The sequence below is a fragment of the Ranitomeya imitator genome, chromosome 7, assembly GCF_032444005.1.
Source record: "Ranitomeya imitator isolate aRanImi1 chromosome 7, aRanImi1.pri, whole genome shotgun sequence".
In the NCBI taxonomy this organism is placed as follows: Eukaryota; Metazoa; Chordata; class Amphibia; order Anura; family Dendrobatidae; genus Ranitomeya; species Ranitomeya imitator.
The window spans coordinates 46,068,256-46,088,971 of NC_091288.1; the positions used below are offsets into that span (position 1 = coordinate 46,068,256).

The 20,716-nt window shown below is 45.7% G+C and overlaps 1 protein-coding gene across 1 annotated transcript; it reads right to left on the minus strand.

Moving 5' to 3' along the window:
* Positions 1-14,483: 14,483 nt before the first annotated feature.
* ATP5MC3 (ATP synthase membrane subunit c locus 3) lies at positions 14,484-20,506 on the minus strand. Its single transcript, XM_069733186.1, has 5 exons — positions 20,392-20,506; positions 20,115-20,208; positions 19,567-19,644; positions 18,674-18,867; positions 14,484-14,731 (listed from the first exon to the last, which is right to left on the minus strand). Exons 2-5 carry the CDS (start codon positions 20,151-20,153, stop codon positions 14,617-14,619), a joined length of 426 nt encoding a protein of 141 aa, XP_069589287.1. The 5' UTR covers positions 20,154-20,208; positions 20,392-20,506; the 3' UTR covers positions 14,484-14,616.
* Between the last annotated feature and the right edge of the window lie 210 nt (positions 20,507-20,716).

Sequence of the window (20,716 nt, forward strand, 5' to 3'; positions counted from 1 at the left end):
TTACAATTGTGGCACCATTTATTTATAATTCTTTGATCATGGGTACTTTGTTAGGCTAATTATCATTTGCACAGGTGCACCTTATCTCTACTACCACCATCAGTCACTATTATCGTCAGTAATTACTCCGGTTGGAGTCTTTTCCACCTGCATAACTCTCCTTGTTAGTTTATTCATAAACCCTCTGTATTGATACAGATTTATCTTAGTTGGAGTGGTGGTATCTAATTATATATATTTTTTATTCTGGCTCGCCCCCCCATTTTTTTCGTTTTGCACTTTGTCACTTTAGTTTGCACACTGGAGTGTGTGATATATTTAATAATTTTGCTTTTTATTATTATATTTTTTTCACTTTTGCTCACTCCAATATTGTTTTTTTAGTCTGTGGGACATTATAGCGAGATTGATACTAGCCAGTAATTTGATTAAATTATTCAAAACTCCTTTTTGCACCTGTCACTTTATTTAGTATTATTGCACATGAATATAGTTGTATAAACAACATTTTTGTTCAGAGATCAATATACAGAGTGATATTGATGCAAGCCATAAAATCTGATTTAGTACTCTTCTTCTACCTCTCGCTGTTGCACCAGCCACTTTATTTAGCAATTTTTACAATTCAGGTGTGTGTATAATTTTTAACACAACCCCCCCCCCCCCCCGTAGATTCTTAGTACTATATATAATACTTTGTCCTTTTTATTTTTTCTCCTTTTATATTTTTGGTGCAGCTATATAAAATATTTATGTAATCTTTCAAGACATATATTATATCCTGTTGGTTGGTTCTTTTGCTAAAAAGATACACATATAGCCCCCTTTTTTATATAATCTGTCAGTGTTCGTATTTTATTATTTATTAAAAAAATTATTTTGCTTGTATTTTTTTTTTTATATCTATTATACAAAATTTGATTGATATGTAATCATTGGCACCCTGTCAATAAAGCCATAATTTTCCATATCCCTTGCCTTGGTATAAATTTTGTATACTTTGTTCCATGGTACATTACGTTGGTTGTTAGCCAATACTAAACATGCAAAACAAAGCAAGAATCTGTGGCTATAGGAGACATCTCTAGTCTCCAAGTGATGCCAAGAACTGAAGACTAGACCGCCTGAAATGACAAAGGTACCGTCACACTGAACGATATCGCTAGCGATCCGTGACGTTGCAGCGTCCTGGCTAGCGATATCGTTCAGTTTGACACGCAGCAGCGATCAGAATCCTGCTGTGACATCGTTGGTCGCTGCAGGAAGTCCAGCACTTTATTTCGTCACAGGACTCCCTGCAGACATCGCTGAATCGGCATGTGTGACGCCGATTCAGAGATGTCTTCGCTGGTAACCAGGGTAAACATCGGGTTACTAAGTGCAGGGCCATGCTTAGTAACCCGTTGTTTACCCTGGTTACCATCCTAAATGTAAAAAAGACAAACACTACATACTTGCCTTCCGCTGTCTGTCTCCGGCGCTCTGCTTCTCTGCCCTGTGTAAGCACAGCGGCCGGAAAGCAGAGCGGTGACGTCACCGCTCTGCTTTCCGGCCGCTGTGCTCACAGCCAGTACAGAGAAGCAGAGCGCCGGGGACAGACAGCGGAAGGTAAGTATGAAGCGTCTGTTTTTTTTACTGTTAGGATGGTAACCAGGGTAAACATCAGGTTACTAAGCGCAGCCCTGCGCTTAGTAACCCGATGTTTACCCTGGTTACCAGCATAGTTGGTCGCTGGAGAGCTGTCTGTGTGACAGCTCTCCAGCGACCAAACAGCGACGCTGCAGCGATCCGGATAGTTGTCGGTATCGCTGCAGCGTTGCTTAGTGTGACTGTACCTCAAGTTCAATGTAGACTTGTGTGTATGTACTGATAATTATCCTTTATTCAGTCGCCATGACAGCACAACGGGAGAGAGGGGATCCGCCCTTCAGGGACAGGAAACCTACAGACATAAAAGGGCGGTACCTCTCTCCCACGTCAGTTGGTTTCCTGTCCCTGACAGCGGAACCTCTTCAGACAGGCCTGTGAAGAAGGTCGAAGGTATGACACGTCCCCACCCCTGGCAGGCTGATACTGGTAGCGGAGGCCCCCTACCTCGGCCTGATCAGGGGGCAGGAAGCACCACACGGCAGGGGGACTGTTGGTGTAGGTGGTAGCAGGAGGAAGCAGCCTCACACAAATAGGCTGGCTTCTATGGTGTCCGCAGTAAATGGGTACCTGTGGAGGATCTGGAGGAGGGAGTCTACGCTTGGTGCGGCTGCTGGGTCCTTGGAGTCCGTCTGTGCCTAGCGGGGGTCGGTCCGGTGAGGTGTCTGCTGCCGTCCCGGTCCGCGTGTCTGCTTGGCGCCGCTGCCGCGTCCGGAAGGGGCGTGTCCGGATGACGCGGCGAGCGGCGCGGCCGAATGACGTGGCCGGGCATGCGCAGTAGCGCTGGTTTCTTCCGGCCAATGGCGGCGCCCAGCTGGGGGCAATCCGGGCTTCGGGGATGGTCTGACGGAGGTTTTTTCTGTCGGGCGGGGGCGGCGCAGCACGGAGCGGTGGCGGTCCCTCATCGATTAAGGCGGCACCTTGGATTCCCTGCTAACCCCCATCGGGGGCGGTACCCTGGGGACCTTTTTTAAACGCTGCACACATGGTGGCTGGTGTTCCTGTTCCATTCCGTAATGGAGTCGCCAGAAGGAACACAGAGCAGCCAGCAGCAGCAGCAGCAGGAGCTTCAGCAGTTAGAGAAGCCTCGGAGGAGCTCCCAGCGTCGGTCTAGTGGCAGTAGCCGCGCTGGTGGAGCTAAGGAGGCTCAAACTTTAAGACCAAAGTCCTCAAGCCGTAAGGAATTGCCGGCTGCGAAGGACCCCCCATCTACGGTACCACTCATTACTGGCAGGGTAAGTGATCTTCGTGAAAGTTCACTTAGTGATTATTTGTTCCCCTTATTTTCCCTCTCTCCTTATTAGGGGAGGAAAAGTTTAACTAAGGCCAAACATAGGCAGTGTGCCGAATGTGCAGAGCCACTTCCAGACGGGCATTTAAGGAAATTGTGCAAAACATGTATACAACGTTTACTGGAGGAAGAGGCTCCTGATCTGACCTCCACAATTAGAGAGATGGTTAGGCACGAAGTGAGAAGTTCTGTAAAGTCCAAGTCTCGGGTGACGGAAGTTGAAAGGTCATCCCCTTTATCTGATGAAAATTCGGACTCGGGTGAGCTGAGCTCTGGGTCCCTCCCGTCTTCCTCCTCCTCTGAAGATCTGGAGTCTAGTCGGGCCTGTTTGTCCTTGGATAGGGTTAACCATCTTGTTAAAGCAGTTAACAGTACAATGGGGATAGAGGACGCCCAATCAGAATGCTCTATTCAGGATGTAATGTTCAAAGGTATTGAGCGGAAGTCCCGTAGAGCCTTTCCAGTGGTGGACAAGATAAAATCACTAATTTCAAAAGAATGGAAGAAGCCCGAGAGAAAGGGGTCACTTCCGCCTGCATTTAAGAGAAGATATCCCTTTGAGGAGGAGGCTTCATCCTCATGGGATAAGGTTCCGAAGCTGGATGCGGCAGTCGCCAAAGCATGCAAAAAAACATCTCTCCCCTTTGACGACTTGGGGAACCTAAAGGACCCATTAGATAGGAAAGCTGATACTTTTCTTAAAGGAGCTTGGGAGACTTCGGCTGGGTCCTTGAGACCAGCTATAGCAGCCACCTGTACAGCCCGGTCCTTGATGGTATGGTTAGGACACCTCGAAGATCAGCTCAAGGATAAGGTTCCCAGAACTGAAATATTATCCTCTATGCCTATAATCCAGGATGCCGCAGCTTTCCTTTCGGACGCATCCGCAGACTCGGTCAGGTTGGCCGCCAGGTCCTCAGCGTTATCTAACGCAGTCCGGAGAGCGCTATGGATAAAATGCTGGCCAGGGGACTTACAGGCCAGAACAAAGTTATGTAGCATCCCCTGTGAAGGAGCTCACTTATTCGGACCGGTCCTAGATGAATTATTGGAAAAAGCAGGGGATAATAAAAAACGCTTCCCTTTCCTAGGAAGACCCTTTTACAGACGGGACTACAATAGAGGATGGTCTAGCCGTAGAAGGCCGTATAGAGATTCTAACAGGGAATCTACCAGATACGACAGCAACAGAAGAAGGGGTAAAGGATTTATGTTTAATCCTTCACGAGAATTTAAGAAACCGCAATGACTGGCGGACCAGGTGGGGGGTAGGCTTTCGGCCTTCTACCTGGCCTGGGTACGGATCACGAGTAGCCCATGGATTCTAGGCATCGTGGAAAAAGGCCTAAAGTTTGACTTCCACCATATTCCTCGAGACAAGTTTATGTTGACACCTGTTCGTTCCTCCTCTACAGAGCAGTTGGCGCTGGAGTCTGAGGTCCGGGAACTTCAACAAAAGAAAGTTTTGGTCAGAGTCCCTACGGGAGAGGAAGGTAGGGGGTTTTATTCCCCTCTATTCCTGATCAAAAAACCTGACGGTTCATATCGCACTATTATTAATTTGAAAGGCCTGAACAATTTTTTGTTGGTTCCCTCCTTCAAGATGGAGTCGGTTAAAACAGCAATAAAGTTACTCTTTAACCATTGTTTTATGGTTGTCTTAGATCTCAAAGACGCCTACTACCATGTTCCAATACATGTAGATCATCAAAAGTTTCTTAGGGTGGCGGTTTCACTAGCTGGCACGATAGAACATTTTCAATATCAGGCACTTCCCTTCGGAGTCGCAGTTGCACCCAGGGTGTTCACTAAAATCATGGTGGAGGTTATGGCACACTTACATGAACAAGACATATTAGTAATCCCATACCTAGATGATTTACTAATTGTAGGTCACTCAGATTCACATTGCAAGGACCAGCTAGAGAAAGTGATGAGAGCTTTGAACGACTTGGGCTGGATAATCAATCTCAAAAAGTCACGTCTTCAGCCCCTAAAAATATAAGAGTTTCTGGGATTTATTGTAGACTCTAGTCGGCAGGAGTGTCGCCTGCCGGACGCAAAGGTAGCTAAGGTTCAACAGCTGGTCACCAGGGCGATTGGCAATCCCTTAGTGTCAGTTAGAAGTGCAATGTCTCTCTTGGGCACTCTTACGTCTTGCATCCCGGCGGTCCTCTGGGCCCAGTTCCACACAAGGACACTACAATGGGACGTTTTACACAATTTCCGTCGTCTAGGGGCTCACCTCTATAGTAAATTTACACTTTCTGCGGAGACTACACATTCACTTGTTTGGTGGACTCACACTTCAAATCTACATAGGGGGGTCCCTTGGATAAATCATGTTTCTAGAGTTCTGACTACGGATGCTAGCCCTAAGGGATGGGGGGCTCACTTAGGGGAGGATTGGGTTCAGGGGCTATGGCCTCAGTCTGAAGAGGACTCCTCCTCCAATCTAAAAGAGCTGTTGGCTGTAAAACATGCCTTAAATAAATTCCTTGTACCCCTACAGGGTCGACACGTCAGACTATTATCGGACAATCGGGTAACTGTGGCCTACATTAATCGTCAAGGTGGTACACGATCCAGTTCATTGATGAAGGTCGCAAATCATATTTTTCAGGTGGCCGAAGAACATCTTCTCTCTCTGACGGCACTTCATATAAGAGGAAGTATCAATACCAAAGCCGACTACTTAAGCCGCAACAGACTCAGACAGGGAGAGTGGTCGCTAAATCCAGCCGTCTTCAAGCAGATCATTCAGTTATGGGGTTGTCCAGAGATAGACCTTTTTGCCAGCAGGGGGAACAAAAAATTGCACCAGTTCTGCTCCCTAAATCCAAAAGACAACCCATATGCGGTGGACGCTCTACTAATATCTTGGCGCTTCAGTCTCGCATATGCCTTTCCCCCTCTAAACCTAATACCATTAGTTCTGAGGAAGATTCGGGAGGACAGGGCTCAGGTAATCTTGATAGCCCCATTCTGGCCCAAGAGGCCATGGTTTCCTTGGCTGAGGAAGATGTCTGTCTGCCAACCATGGATTCTCCCAGAACTGCCAGATCTACTCTCCCAAGGCCCAATCCTCCATCCACGAGTAGCCAACTTACACCTAGCGGCATGGAACTTGAAAGGTCTTTACTGAGGGGGAAGGGATTCTCTCAGAATTTAGTAAATACACTCCTTAAAAGTAGGAAACCCTCTACAACAAGCATCTATGTTAGAGTGTGGAGAAAATTTCTGTCATGTTCAGGGGCTCAAATTGACCAGAAACCATGTATAAACCAGATTCTTGAATTTTTACAGAAAGGACTAGAGATGGGCTTGGCCACAAGTACTCTCAGAGTACAAGTGTCAGCTCTGGAGGCACTATACAATCTTAACTTAGCCAGTAATCACTGGATATCCAGATTTTTCAAAGCAGTCACTAGGTCCAGACCAATCATCAAACAAAGGTTAGTCCCATGGGATCTGAATCTGGTTCTCTCAGCCCTAACGCAAGCCCCATTCGAGCCTATCGATACCATTCCTATAAAAATCCTTTCAATCAAAACAGCCCTCTTGGTTGCACTCACATCTGCTAGAAGGGTTAGTGATCTGCAGGCACTTTCCAGACATCCACCATACATACAGTTCAGGGAGGATAGAGTAATCTTGAAACCCGATCCCCTCTATCTTCCGAAAGTTGCGTCAAAATTCCACAGAGTACAGGAGGTAGTCCTACCCTCATTTTGCTCCAACCCTGCTAACGATAAAGAACGTAAATATCATTGCTTAGATGTAAGAAGATGCCTCCTTAGATATATTACAGTTTCAGATGCCTGGAAAAAAGATAACTCTCTGTTTGTAGCCTATCAAGGGGTGAGGAAAGGTCTTAGAGTATCTAAAAACTCTCTAGCTAGATGGATCAGGGAGGCAATCTCTCTCGCTTATACAGCAGGTGGCAACGAAGTTCCAGATGGTATAAAGGCACACTCCACGCGGGCTGTAGCATCTTCCTGGGCGGAGAGGTCAGAAGTATCGATCGAAGACATATGTAAGGCGGCCACATGGTCTTCTCCTTCTACCTTTCTTAGACACTACAGATTAGATCTGGGTAGTTAGTCAGACCTTACGTTTGGGAGAAGGGTGCTGGAGGCTATTATCCCCCCCCTAGTCTTCCTTGTTTTCTCTGAAAGTCTCTCGTTGTGCTGTCATGGCGACTGAATAAATACGTACGCTACTCACCTGGTAGCAGTGTTTTTTCAGGAGCCATGACAGCACCCTTAGATCCCCTACCCTATTTTCTGGATGATTCAATACCCTTTCGGTTTTCCTTATAATTGCTTGTTCACTTACATAATAAAATGTATTGGTTTATATGCTGCATCTGTGTTATTAACCTTGGTGGTCCTCTCATGCTCTGGAACCAACTGACGTGGGAGAGAGGTACCGCCCTTTTATGTCTGTAGGTTTCCTGTCCCTGAAGGGCGGATCCCCTCTCTCCCGTTGTGCTGTCATGGCTCCTGAAAAAACACTGCTACCAGGTGAGTAGCGTACGTATATTGATATTAGGACTGCAGGGAGCAAGCAGCTGATAACATACATCCTATAATAGAGTTGTGCCTGGTATTTGTACAGCTAACCAGGGTGAGCATACTACCTGGTATTCTGCATTCTCTGAAAGTTGTGCAAGATCCCCACACAGTAGAACACCTGTTTGCCATCTTAGTTCATAGACTATGCAGCATGTCTGCAGCTTTACTCAACTGTCTCACAGCACAACAGATCAAGGACTAAAGACCCACACATTCTAGTGATCAGTGGAGCTCCACAACACTGGTGGCCATTTTCCACCTAAACTATGTCTAGAGAAGATTAAATTGTAGGCAACAGTAACATGTCAGTCTTTGCTGACCCAAAACCATGTAGAATAAAAACCAAGCTTGACTATATACTCTAGAACAATCTGCATAAGATGTCTGCATGGGCAAACAGATTTAGATGAGGTTGATAAATGTAGAATACATTACAGCTGGAGTAATTCTAATGCTGCATATACATTAAATGGAATTCCTCAGGGCCTACAGAACTGAAGGACTTGGGTAGTAGTTACATGTAAGCTGCGAAGCTGTTCTCAGTCAGGCAGCAGCAGCAAAAGCTAAGATTTTAAGGTGTACAAAATAAAATCTTTGGGATTTTAATATATATTTACTACTTTCTAACTCACTTTAATGCCACATCAAAAATATGCATTTAGTTTCAGGCTCCACATTTAACCCCTTCAAGACCCAGCCTATTTTGACCTTAAAGACCTTGCCGTTTTTTGCAATTCTGACCAGTGTCCCTTTATGAGGTAATAACTCAGGAACGCTTCAACGGATCCTAGCGGTTCTGAGATTGTTTTTTCGTGACATATTGGGCTTCATGTTAGTGGTAAATTTAGGTCAATAAATTCTGCATTTATTTGTGATAAACACGGAAATTTGGCGAAAATTTTGAAAATTTCGCAATTTTCACATTTTGAATTTTTATTCTGTTAAACCAGAGAGATATGTGACACAAAATAGTTAATAAATAACATTTCCCACATGTTTACTTTACATCAGCACAATTTTGGAAACAAAATTTTTTTTTGTTAGGAAGTTATAAGGGTTAAAATTCGACCAGCGATTTGTCATTTTTACAACGAAATTTACAAAACCATTTTTTTTAGGGACCACCTCACATTTGAAGTCAGTTTGAGGGGTCTATATGGCTGAAAATACCCAAAAGTGACACCATTCTAAAAACTGCACCCCTCAAGGTACTCAAAACCACATTCAAGAAGTTTATTAACCCTTCAGGTGCTTCACAGCAGCAGAAGCAACATGGAAGGAAAAAATGAACATTTAACTTTTTAGTCACAAAAATTATCTTTTAGCAACAATTTTTTTATTTTCCCAATGGTAAAAGGAGAAACTGAACCACGAAAGTTGTTGTCCAATTTGTCCTGAGTACGCTGATACCTCATATGTGGGGGTAAACCACTGTTTTGGCGCACGGCAGGGCTTGGAAGGGAAGGAGCGCCATTTGACTTTTTGAATCAAAAATTGGCTCCACTCTTTAGCGGACACCATGTCACGTTTGGAGAGCCCCCGTGTGCCTAAAAATTGGAGCTCCCCCACAAGTGACCCCATTTTGGAAACTAGACGCCCCAAGGAACTTATCTAGATGCATAGTGAGCACTTTGAACCCCCAGGTGCTTCACAAATTGATCCGTAAAAATGAAAAAGTACTTTTTTTTCACAAAAAAATTCTTTTAGCCTCAATTTTTTCATTTTCACATGGGCAACAGGATAAAATGGATCCTAAAATGTGTTGGGCAATTTCTCCTGAGTACACCAATACCTCACATGTGGAGGTAAACCACTGTTTGGGCACATGGTAAGGCTCGGAAGGGAAGGAGCGCCATTTGACTTTTTGAATGGAAAATTAGCTCCAATTGTTAGCGGACACCATGTCGCGTTTGGAGAGCCCCTGTGTGCCTAAACATTGGAGCTCCCGCACAAGTGACCCCATTTTGGAAACTAGACCCCCCAAGGAACTTATCTAGATGCATATTGAGCACTTTAAACCCCCAGGTGCTTCACAGAAGTTTATAACGCAGAGCCATGAAAATAAAAAATAATTTTTCTTTCCTCAAAAATGATTTTTTAGCCTGGAATTTCCTATTTTGCCAAGGATAATAGGAGAAATTGGACCCCAAATATTGTTGTCCAGTTTGTCCTGAGTACGCTGATACCCCATATGTGGGGGTAAACCACTGTTTGGGCGCACGGCAGGGCTCGGAAGGGATGGCACGCCATTTGGCTTTTTAAATGGAAAATTAGCTCCAATCATTAGCGGACACCATGTCACGTTTGGAGAGCCCCTGTGTGCCTAAACATTGGAGATCCCCCAGAAATGACACCATTTTAGAAACTAGACCCCCAAAGGAACTAATCTAGATGTGTGGTGAGGACTTTGAACCCCCAAGTGCTTCACAGAAGTTTATAACGCAGAGCCATGAAAAAAAAAAAAAAAATTATTTTCTCAAAAATGATCTTTTAGCCTGCAATTTTTTATTTTCCCAAGGGTAACAGGAGAAATTTGACCCCAAAAGTTGTTGTCCAGTTTCTCCTGAGTACGCTGATACCCCATATGTGGGGGTAAATCACTGTTTGGGCACATGCCGGGGCTCGGAAGTGAAGTAGTGACGTTTTGAAATGCAGACTTTGATGGAATGCTCTGTGGGCGTCACGTTGCGTTTGCAGAGCCCCTGATGTGGCTTAACAGTAGAAACCCCCCACAAGTGACCCCATTTTGGAAACTAGACCCCCAAAGGAACTTATCTAGATGTGTGGTGAGCACTTTGAACCCCCAAGTGCTTCATAGAAGTTTATAATGCAGAGCCGTGAAAATAATAAATACGTTTTCTTTCCTCAAAAATAATTATTTAGCCCAGAATTTTTTATTTTCCCAAGGGTTACAGGAGAAATTTGACCCCAAAAGTTGTTGTCCAGTTTCTCCTGAGTACGCTGATACCCCATATGTGGGGGTAAACCACTGTTTGGGCACACGTCGGGGCTCAGAAGGGAAGTAGTGACTTTTGAAATGCAGACTTTGATGGAATGGTCTGCGGGTGTCACGTTGCGTTTGCAGAGCCCCTGGTGTGCCTAAACAGTAGAAACCCCCCACAAGTGACCCCATTTTAGAAACTAGACCCCCCAAGGAACTTATCTAGATATGTGGTGAGCACTTTGAACCCCCAAGTGCTTCACAGACGTTTACAACACAGAGCCGTGAAAATAAAAAATCATTTTTCTTTCCTCAAAAATTATGTTTTAGCAAGCATTTTTTTAGATTCACAAGGGTAACAGGAGAAATTGGACCCCAGTAATTGTTGCGCAGTTTGTCCTGAGTATGCTGGTACCCCATATGTGGGGGTAAACCACTGTTTGGGCACACGTCAGGGCTCGGAAGTGAGGGAGCACCATTTGACTTTTTGAATACGAGATTGGCTGGAATCAATGGTGGCGCCATGTTGCGTTTGGAGACCCCTGATGTGCCTAAACAGTGGTAACCCCTCAATTCTACCTCCAACACTAACCCCAACACACCCCTAACCCTAATCCCAACTGTAGCCATAATCCTAATCACAACCCTAACCCCAACACACCCCTAACCACAACACTAATTCCAACCCTAACCCTAAGGCTATGTGCCCACGTTGCGGATTCGTGTGAGATATTTCCGCACCATTTTTGAAAAATCTGCGGGTAAAAGGCACTGTGTTTTACCTGCGGATTTTCCGCGGATTTCCAGTGTTTTTTGTGCGGATTTCACCTGCGGATTCCTATTGAGGAACAGGTGTAAAACGCTGCGGAATCCGCACAAAGAATTCACATGCTGCGGAAAATACAACGCAGCGTTCCCGCGCGGTATTTTCCGCATCACGGGCACAGCGGATTTGGTTTTTCATATGTTTACATGGTACTGTAAACCTGATGGAACACTGCTGCGAATCCGCAGCCAAATCCGCACCGTGTGCACATAGCCTAATTCTAAAGGTATGTGCACACGCTGCGGAAAACGCTGCGGATCCGCAGCAGTTTCCCATGAGTGTACAGTTCAATGTAAACCTATGGGAAACAAAAATCGCTGTACACATGCTGCGGAAAAACTGCACGGAAACGCAGCGGTTTACATTCCGCAGCATGTCACTTCTTTGTGCGGATTCCGCAGCGGTTTTACAACTGCTCCAATAGAAAATCGCAATTGTAAAACCGCAGTGAAATGCGCAGAAAAAAACGCGGTAAATCCGCCATAAATCCGCAGCGGTTTAGCACTGCGGATTTATCAAATCCGCAGCGGAAAAATCCGCAGAGGACCAGAATACGTGTGCACATTCCTAACCCTAACCCTAACCCTACCCCTAACCCTACCCCTAACCCTATTCTAACATTAGTGGAAAAAAAAAAATTTCTTTATTTTTTTATTGTCCCTACCTATGGGGGTGACAAAGGGGGGGGGGGGGTCATTTATTATTTTTTTTATTTTGATCACTGAGATAGATTATATCTCAGTGATCAAAATGCACTTTGGAACGAATCTGCCGGCCGGCAGATTCGGCGGGCGCACTGCATATGCGCCCGCCATTTTGGAAGATGGCGGCGCCCGGGAGAAGACGGACGGGACCACGGCTGGATCGGTAAGTATGATAGGGTGGGGGGGGACCACGGGGGGGGGGGGGATCGGAGCGCGGGAGGGGTGGAACGGAGCGCGGGAGGCGTGGAACGGAGCACGGGGGGGCTGGAACGGAGCACGGGGGGGTGGAACGGAGCACGGGGGGGGTGGATCGGAGTGCAGGGGGGGTGATTGGAGCACGGGGGGGTGATTGGAGCACGGGGGGAGCGGACACGAGCACGGGGGGGAGCGGAGCACTGGATGGAGGGGAGCCGGAGCAGTGTACCGGCCAGATCGGGGGGGTGGGGGGGCGATCGGAGGGGTGGGGTGGGGGCACACTAGTATTTCCAGCCATGGCCGATGATATTTCAGCATCGGCCATGGCTGGATTGTAATATTTCACCCGTTATAATGGGTGAAATATTACAAATCGCTCTGATTGGCAGTTTCACTTTCAACAGCCAATCAGAGCGATCGTAGCCACGAGGGGGTGAAGCCACCCCCCCTGGGCTAAACTACCACTCCCCCTGTCCCTGCAGATCGGGTGAAATGGGAGTTAACCCTTTCACCCGATCTGCAGGGACGCGATCTTTCCATGACGCCGCATAGGCGTCATGGGTCGGATTGGCACCGACTTTCATGACGCCTACGTGGCGTCAAAGGTCGGGAAGGGGTTAAGAGGATTTTCAGAAGTTAGGCTACTATCACACTAGCGTCGGTACGGGGCCATCGCCATGCGTCAGCTCGACGTACCGACGCAAACTTAAAAAAAAAAAAACGAACATGGGCAGCGAATGCAGTTTTACAGTGCATCCGCTGCCCCATTGGGAGGTCTGGGGAGGAGGGGGTGGTGTTCCAGCCGCGCATGTGCGGTCAGAAATGGCGGACTCAACACCAAAAAGCGTTACATGGAACGTTTTTGTGCCGACGGTCTGCCAAAACACGACGCATGCGATACGTCGCTAATGAAAGTCTATGGAGAAAAAAACGCATCCTGCGGGCAACTTTGCAGGATGAGTTTTTACTCCAGAACGATGCATTGCGATGTACGTCAAAAAACACTAGTATGAAAGTAGCCTTTGTCTGCTCAAAGGTATCAACTAGATTACATGGGATGGAGGCCTCTTGAGAGGTGGAAGAGTTGGGCTTGTGTTGCTTAGAAGAAAAGCATCAGAATAAGGGCTCACTCATTTGCGAGAAAAACAGACAAGTGGTTAAAAAAAAAAAAAAAAAAAAAAAAAAAAAAAAAAAACACACGGCATACAGACCATGAGCCCTATATCTCATTTATATGTAGTCAATACAAAGGACTGGCCCATGACTTGCTCCTTCCAAAGGACTAGGGGGCATTCGCTATGTGTGGAGGAAAGGCAACACCAGCATCTACTGTACATATCAAAGGACTCTTTACAATTTGAGCAGTTAGTGGTGTGAACGACCACAAGTACTGTATTACTGGCAGATACTATATCATTTATAATAAGGTCCTTATGTTTCTTATAACAAATGACAGTTATAAATTAGTGATGGAATGTATAACTGGTGGAGAAAGATCAAGCTAAATAAGCCTTTTTTTCTACACCAAACAGGCAATAGCTGTTTTCCAGTATTATAGGAGTGATCAGTGAAATACATATTCATGTCCCTTAGGCTACTTTCACACTAGCGTTTTCTGCAATCCGTCACAATGCGTCGTTTTGCAGAAAAAACGCATCCTGCAAAAGGATGCGTTTTTCCCCATAGACTTGTATTGACGACGCATTTGCGACGGATTGCCACACGTCGCATCCGTCGAGTGACGGATGCGTCGTGCTTCTGCAGACTGTCGGGAGCAAAAAACGCTACATGTAACGTTTCTTGCTCCTGACGGACCACTTTTTCCAACTGTGCATGCACGGCCGGAACTCCGCCCCCGCCTCCCCGCACCTTACAATGGGGCAGCGGATGCGCCGGAGAAGTGCATCCGCTGCCTCCATTGTGCAATGCGCTAAACGCTAGCGTCGGAATCTCTCCCCGACGCATTGCGATGGGGAGATTCCAAAACTAGTGTGAAAGTAGCCTAACCATGCAAGTCTTCAGACTGCAGGCCACTTTTCTGCAAAGAAACTCCACATAAGTTAAAGGAAGCTGTGAACTGATAATTGTGTCCTTGATGGATGTGTAATAAATCTGTTTCTTTGCACAGCACCAGAGCAATTGCACAACTTGTTACCATCAGTAGCTTTTAATGCATTTGTAAATTACAAGATACATGGCAGAAGTAGTGATTTTATAAACCCAGCCAAGTCCTCCCAGATTTTGACTTTTGTACATTAAAGGCAATAATTGAAAATGACAAACCTGTACAAACTTTTGTAGCTAAGTTTTACCATTTTTAATGAAAGGACTTTGGAAATATGGTACATTTCCATGACAACATAACATTTCTCAGGAGCCACAGTTATTTTTGTTTTTACATCTGATCAGTTGAAGGTCGACATTCCCAGCACCATTTACATGGCGAATAAAATCAGGAAAGCAACCATCAAACAAAACAGACCCATAGCTTCAGACAGGGCAAATCCCAAGATGGCGTAGGAAAACAGCTGCTGTTTCAAGGAAGGATTTCTGAGAGAAAAAGGGAACAAAAAAAGTACATGTTAGGCTTACCAATTTAAACATTTGAACAGAACAGTCACCAGGAAGATTCACATTATATAGTGGGGTTTAAATGCAAGTCAGATATGCCAGTCTTGTTAGCACAAGCCCAACTACCCATGTTAAATACTGGGGAAAAAAAAAAATCTCTAGTGAATAATGTGAAGACTCTTGGCTTTCATATACAAGAGCCAATTGTGCGGTCATTAATCTTTACTTGTTTTATTGGCAATGACAGCTGCGTCTTAAATCCTAGCTCTAAGCCCAGTTTCACACAATGTTTCATGATCCCTACTTGGACTGGACAGATATCCTGACCTGAATGCAAACTTCAGAAAAGGCCTTGTGAGGCTGTTTAGTCCAGGTCAGAAGACCAGCTTATTGGGAACATGAAAAAAAATGTTAACTTAGCCTTATTCTGGACCCACTTTTCACCAAACATGTTTTGGCCTATTACTCCTGTCACCCATGTGTTAAAAATGTCTTTACAGTGCTGTGGATTAAGCAAGTCTTAGGCTTTTGTGTACACACTGTTTTGTGGCCCCAATAGATTTCTATGGGGCGGCAAAAACAGGCCACAATTTCACAGCGCGCCGTATGGCCGCAATTACAGCCGTAAAAAAAAAAAAAGCCTGCTCAATCTTTCTCCCAGCTTACGAACACAGCACCCATTGAAAAAATAAAAAACAATGAGGCCACAAAAACAGAAGTTTTTGCAGTGCACCATGACTTCCGGCTTTGCAGAAAGCAGTTTTTTTTCCAATACTATTTCCATAGTATTGGAGACCCACAAAAAATGTGATCTGCAAGTTTTTTGCAGTCTGTTATTGCAGCAGACTGAAAATTGCGGCAATACTGCCCACTAACAGGCCGCAAATAACACAGCAAGTGTAAAAGTAGCCTTAGACTTGGGACGAATTCATAGGAAAGCCAATTAAACATTAGCGCATGCATGTTGGTGACCATGTTTATCACCCATCCTGTGAATACAGCATTGGTGGAAACATTTGAGAAGTGTTCTTGGCCCATTGCAGACTTTGAATAGAAGCATGGATTCTAGGGATCAGTGGGGTCCCCAACAGGTCTTATCCATCTTGTGACTAAGCTGAAAGTTCCCTTTGCAGAAATCCCCTTTAAAATGGTTTAAGAGAATTTGACACAATTATATGGGGGAAGTGACCACATACAAACCTCATGCAGGAACCCCAGCATTGCAGGGCAACAAAATTGTTACCATGCCAAGTTGTGGTCAAGGCTGTGTGACTATTGAATAAAGTGGTCTCCACCACTTACTAAGTGCCCTGGGCACAGGACAATGCTCCAAATCTCAATGTAATCACTTGATCAGAGATGGCTCGTCTCCTGTAGACATGGGCATTTTAGGCATCCACATTTGAAGCTCTAGTAGAAATCTTTAGTCACAAAACATTACAAGAAGTTCATGACTTGTAATGGCAAACTTCACCCTTCACACTAGTCCTCAAGAGTCGATTGTGACAAGCATTTTTTTTTTTTATACACAACCCCTTTAGAAATTGGCTCATTTGTAACAGCAAGTTGGCAATGTTATCTTGGATTGATAGAATGCAACTTTTCATATCTTGTGAAGACTTTGTAGCACCGATTGTTACAGTCCACATAACTGCATGCAACACGATGAGTATTAGAACAGCAACTGTAGATCAAAAGTTACTTTGTAGCAGCACAAGTCATCTTGTAGCCCTAACATTGATTAATCCCTTCCTGATGTAGAAAGTAGCAGCACATTTTATGTTGGGTGCAGATATATGGCGCAGGCTCAGCAGCTGAGCCCACTCAATACATGGTTGGTGTCAGCTGTGATAAACAGGCATCTGCCTCCAACAGCAGTGACTGTAGTCAGCTCTGATCACATTTTCTTAAACTAAAGCCATGTATGCACCTGTCCCATCACCCTGCAATGCAAACTCAGTACATATAGGTAATGTGACTGCCCAGGGCCCCTACTTGGAGTTTACAAGTGCTACACTGAAGCTGATCTGGTCCTCCTTCACTTCTAAGCTGTAGAGGTAAAGCAGTCTGCTTATAGCATAGATCTAGTAGTTTGGGCCAGAGGCCAAGTCATGCTGCTGGTTGAAACTCAATACTTCAGGAGCACAATGCCCCTTGATAAAGACTGGGGATTACCAGGGAAAGTATCAGGGAAGATGGGCAAGGTTTAGGGAGGAAATTATTTCCCATAAAAAAAAAAAAAAAGTCCACTACTTGGACAACTTCTCAAATCACTCAGTCTATACACACCTCCCATGCCAGTATTCAGTCACCTGTGCTGTTGTGGTGACACCAGCAACCAATCTGCACTGGCATCACTGTCACCACTTGTCAAAATAGAGCAGGAAGAGGAAGTCTGACATCAGCTGCAGCCCAGGCTTCCTCTTAATGTTAGATTTGTCCGAAGACAGATGCCAGGCTCACGTGTTACAACAACTGCACAGGAGCCCCAAAACAGCAATTGCCAACAAAACGGGAACAGCGCTGGAATGGGAGGGGATTATAAGCTTTATTTTATGGGGGCCAAACACTTCAATCAAGAAGGCGTAGTGCCCAACCACTTAAAATGACCTGTCACCAAGTTATTCACAATGAACTAGACAGTAATTGTGGCTGCAGAGCAAAATAAAACCAGATTTTTCTTCAAGTTGTGTCTCCATTGCACAGCCATTTGCAATCAGTATTTGGCACCCAAGTTAAAAGATTTGTCCACTACCAGGACAACCCCTTCTTGAGCAAAAGGTTTGGCTCCAGTAAAATTGAGCTTGAACTCCCCTCATGTGCTGGCACCGTTCCCACAGGGTCTGCACTGCCCCAGGGCTCTTGTGCCACGTCAGTCTTCACTTTCAAACAAATCGAAAAAAAAAAAATGATTAAGTCAGTGCTGCAGCCTGGACTTCATTTTAGATTTGTCTGAAGGTGGGGACAGTGACGATTGAGTCTAGATGTCAATTGTCAATGGCACAGCAGCCCCAGGAAAACTAGTACTGACATGGTAGGAGAGTATAAGCTTTATTATTTTAATTGGGGCCCAGCATGGGGTATGACAAGAAGTAGTCCAAGTAGTGAACTTCAAGTCCAAGTTTGTGTTAAGAATACAAAGGAAAGAGTATCTAATAACACCCACTTGGACTTCGAGATATTTCATTGGGTGCCAAGTACTTTGTGATCTCTGCAACAAACTTGAAAAATAAAAAAAAGCTAGAAAATTAATCTATTCTGCATTACATAATTTGTTTAGCGCTACATGAAAGTAAAGGGTCCGCTTTACTTTGCAAAGAAATATTTGTATGGTAAAGGAGCTGTCCACCACCAAGAGCCAAACTAGATGTGGATTACAATTATTGAAAGTTTTTGCTATGGGCCATAATACAGACTGGTGTGAGCAGGAATCTGTAAAAAGCAGCATTAGGCTACGTTCACATTTGCACCGCTCCCGGCTGCGTCGGGCGCAGCCGCGGCGACGCACGCGCCATGTGCCCCTATATTTAACATGGGGGCGCATGGACATGCGTTGCATTTACGTTTTGCGACGCATGCGTCGCTGCAGCGCATGAGTCAGGGCGCAGGGAACGCTGCATGATGCAGTTTTTCCTGCGCCCAAAACCATGCAAAAAGCAACGCATGCATTGCAAAACGCAGCGTTTGTGCATGCGTTCATATTTGCGTTGTGCCGCCGACGCAGTGCCGCACAACGCAAATGTGAACGTAGCCTTACCGGTATTTTTTAACCATTGTAAATGTTATTATCAAGTCTGAAGCCCTATAGAAGGATGCAACAGAAGCTATCAGTCTGCAGAACAGAATATTTAACAGGTCAAGAGGAATCTTTAACCTCCCAGTTTAACATTTTACCCCTCCCACCAAAAACAAAATAGTTACCTGGCATAACCAATGATGAGACTACCAAAAACTGTTCCAATACCAGCACCAGAGCCAGCCACACCTACTGTGGCAGCACCAGCACCAATAAATTTAGCAGCAGTGTCAATGTCCCTGCTGATGGCACTGGTCTGGATTTGCCTCAATACCAGCTGGGTGCAGGGGTTCTGTGTCCCACTGAGGAGTGCGCTTCCCTAAAATAGGAAAAACAAAAAGCATTAAAAAAAAAAATCCAGAATATTAGTTATTTTCAATTAACTCAAATGCCCAAGTAATCCTTGTGATAACTCCCAAGACAGAAGTTGTCCTTGAATTGACCCAGTGACCTGTACCGAATGCCCTTCATGTTAATGGCATACTGAATAATTCCAGGAATCAGCATTTAACCTAAAACAAGCTATAGCAAGTGAAAGGCTCAATATATTCTTAAAGGGATTTTAACATTGATGATCTATCCTTAGAATACTCCATGGAGATCCAACACCTACCACTCCAACCTGTCAGCCAAGTGCAGAACTCTGACCACAGCTACACCTCTCCCTGAGCTTGTAGAGGCAGCTCCCAAGCTCTGCAGATCAGCTCCTTCTCATGATTACTGAACATGGCAGCCAACAGATGATTTGGGAGAGGGGACAGATGTCAACCCTCACCCATGTGATATTGATCACCCATCTTTGGGATGGTTCAGCTGTATGACTGGAGGACCCTTTAACAGTAGTACTAGAGGCACTACACTTCAAATCCATAGAAAAAAATATAAGTTATTCCTATGTCAGATCTTGTCAAAAGGCATCACTACATAACCGCCATGAACCTTACATTTCCCCCTTAAGCTACAGGCAACTGGTATTGAAGGAAGATTGAGCAGACAATGGGTAAAGTAGGGTTGTTACCTCTCCAGGTCGGACCTCTGGTCGAGACAAGACTGATGCAGAGATTGGTCTGTACAGAGCGCTGGATCCAGCACGGATCTGACAGGACAAAGACAAAACATTATGGCTAGTGATCACTCAATATGGATCATTGTGTGCACATAGAGGGTTAACCCAAATCCTAGCATTTTAATCACCTGTAAAAACAAAAAGTAAACCACAACTTGAAAAAACCCTATGAAATGAAAACCAAACCGAATATCCATGAAGTCCTCGGTATGGCTCCCCGGCCATTGATCGTGCAGCGCAGGGATGAATGGCGGCTGCTCACGTCCTTGGGCTGTCCCCAGGGCTAAGGTCACCGGCGGAGCAGCACGCACAGTGCGGGAGCCCCACGGTCAGTGCACAGCCCCGGAGGCAGCGGCTGCCAGTCATGGAGGCGGCAGGATTACACCACCGTGCAGCGCAGGGGAGACCTCTGCAGACACACTTTGACCTACACAGGCCCAGGGATGCGCCGCGGGAAGTAGGCCTCGTCCCCCCGCAGCACCGCGGCCGGGAACACTCACCAGAGAAGGGGTGGACACGAACTTGGCGCAGGCGTACATGTTGTCGGAGGTCTGGGGGCTTCTGCCGGGAGAAGGGTCAGCTGTCACGGTCCCTCTGCGGGAGGAGAGACGAGTCAGAGGCGGAAACAACAAAAATACGGCGGAGACGGCAGGGAATGGAGCAAGAGACGTGACGGCAGAGGGGAGACCTAGTAAGAACCCACAACCGGGGCCCGTCAGGGCGCGCAGAGACTACGGATGGCGGAGGATTCCCGGCAGCGCACGTCCCTCCTCTTACCGGCACCAGAGGTCGATCTGAACGGAGGACACCACGCAAGCGCGCACCGCCCTTTATAAAGAAGACCCGGATGGAGGGCGGAGAACTCACTCAAGGTCACTTTGTAACAACTTTATTGACACTGGTTTACAGTAACAAGGAGCATTTACTGGCTGATATTAGGAGGAAGGAGTGTGAGTGACCTTACAGTCAAATGGAGGCTCCGCGGCTGCTGCTGACCTGACAGCCACTCCTCATCCTGCTCTATGCAGTGTCACATCCAGCCTGTAGTGTCATACTGCACCTCACAGTGTCACATCCAGCCTGTAGTGTCATACTGCACCTC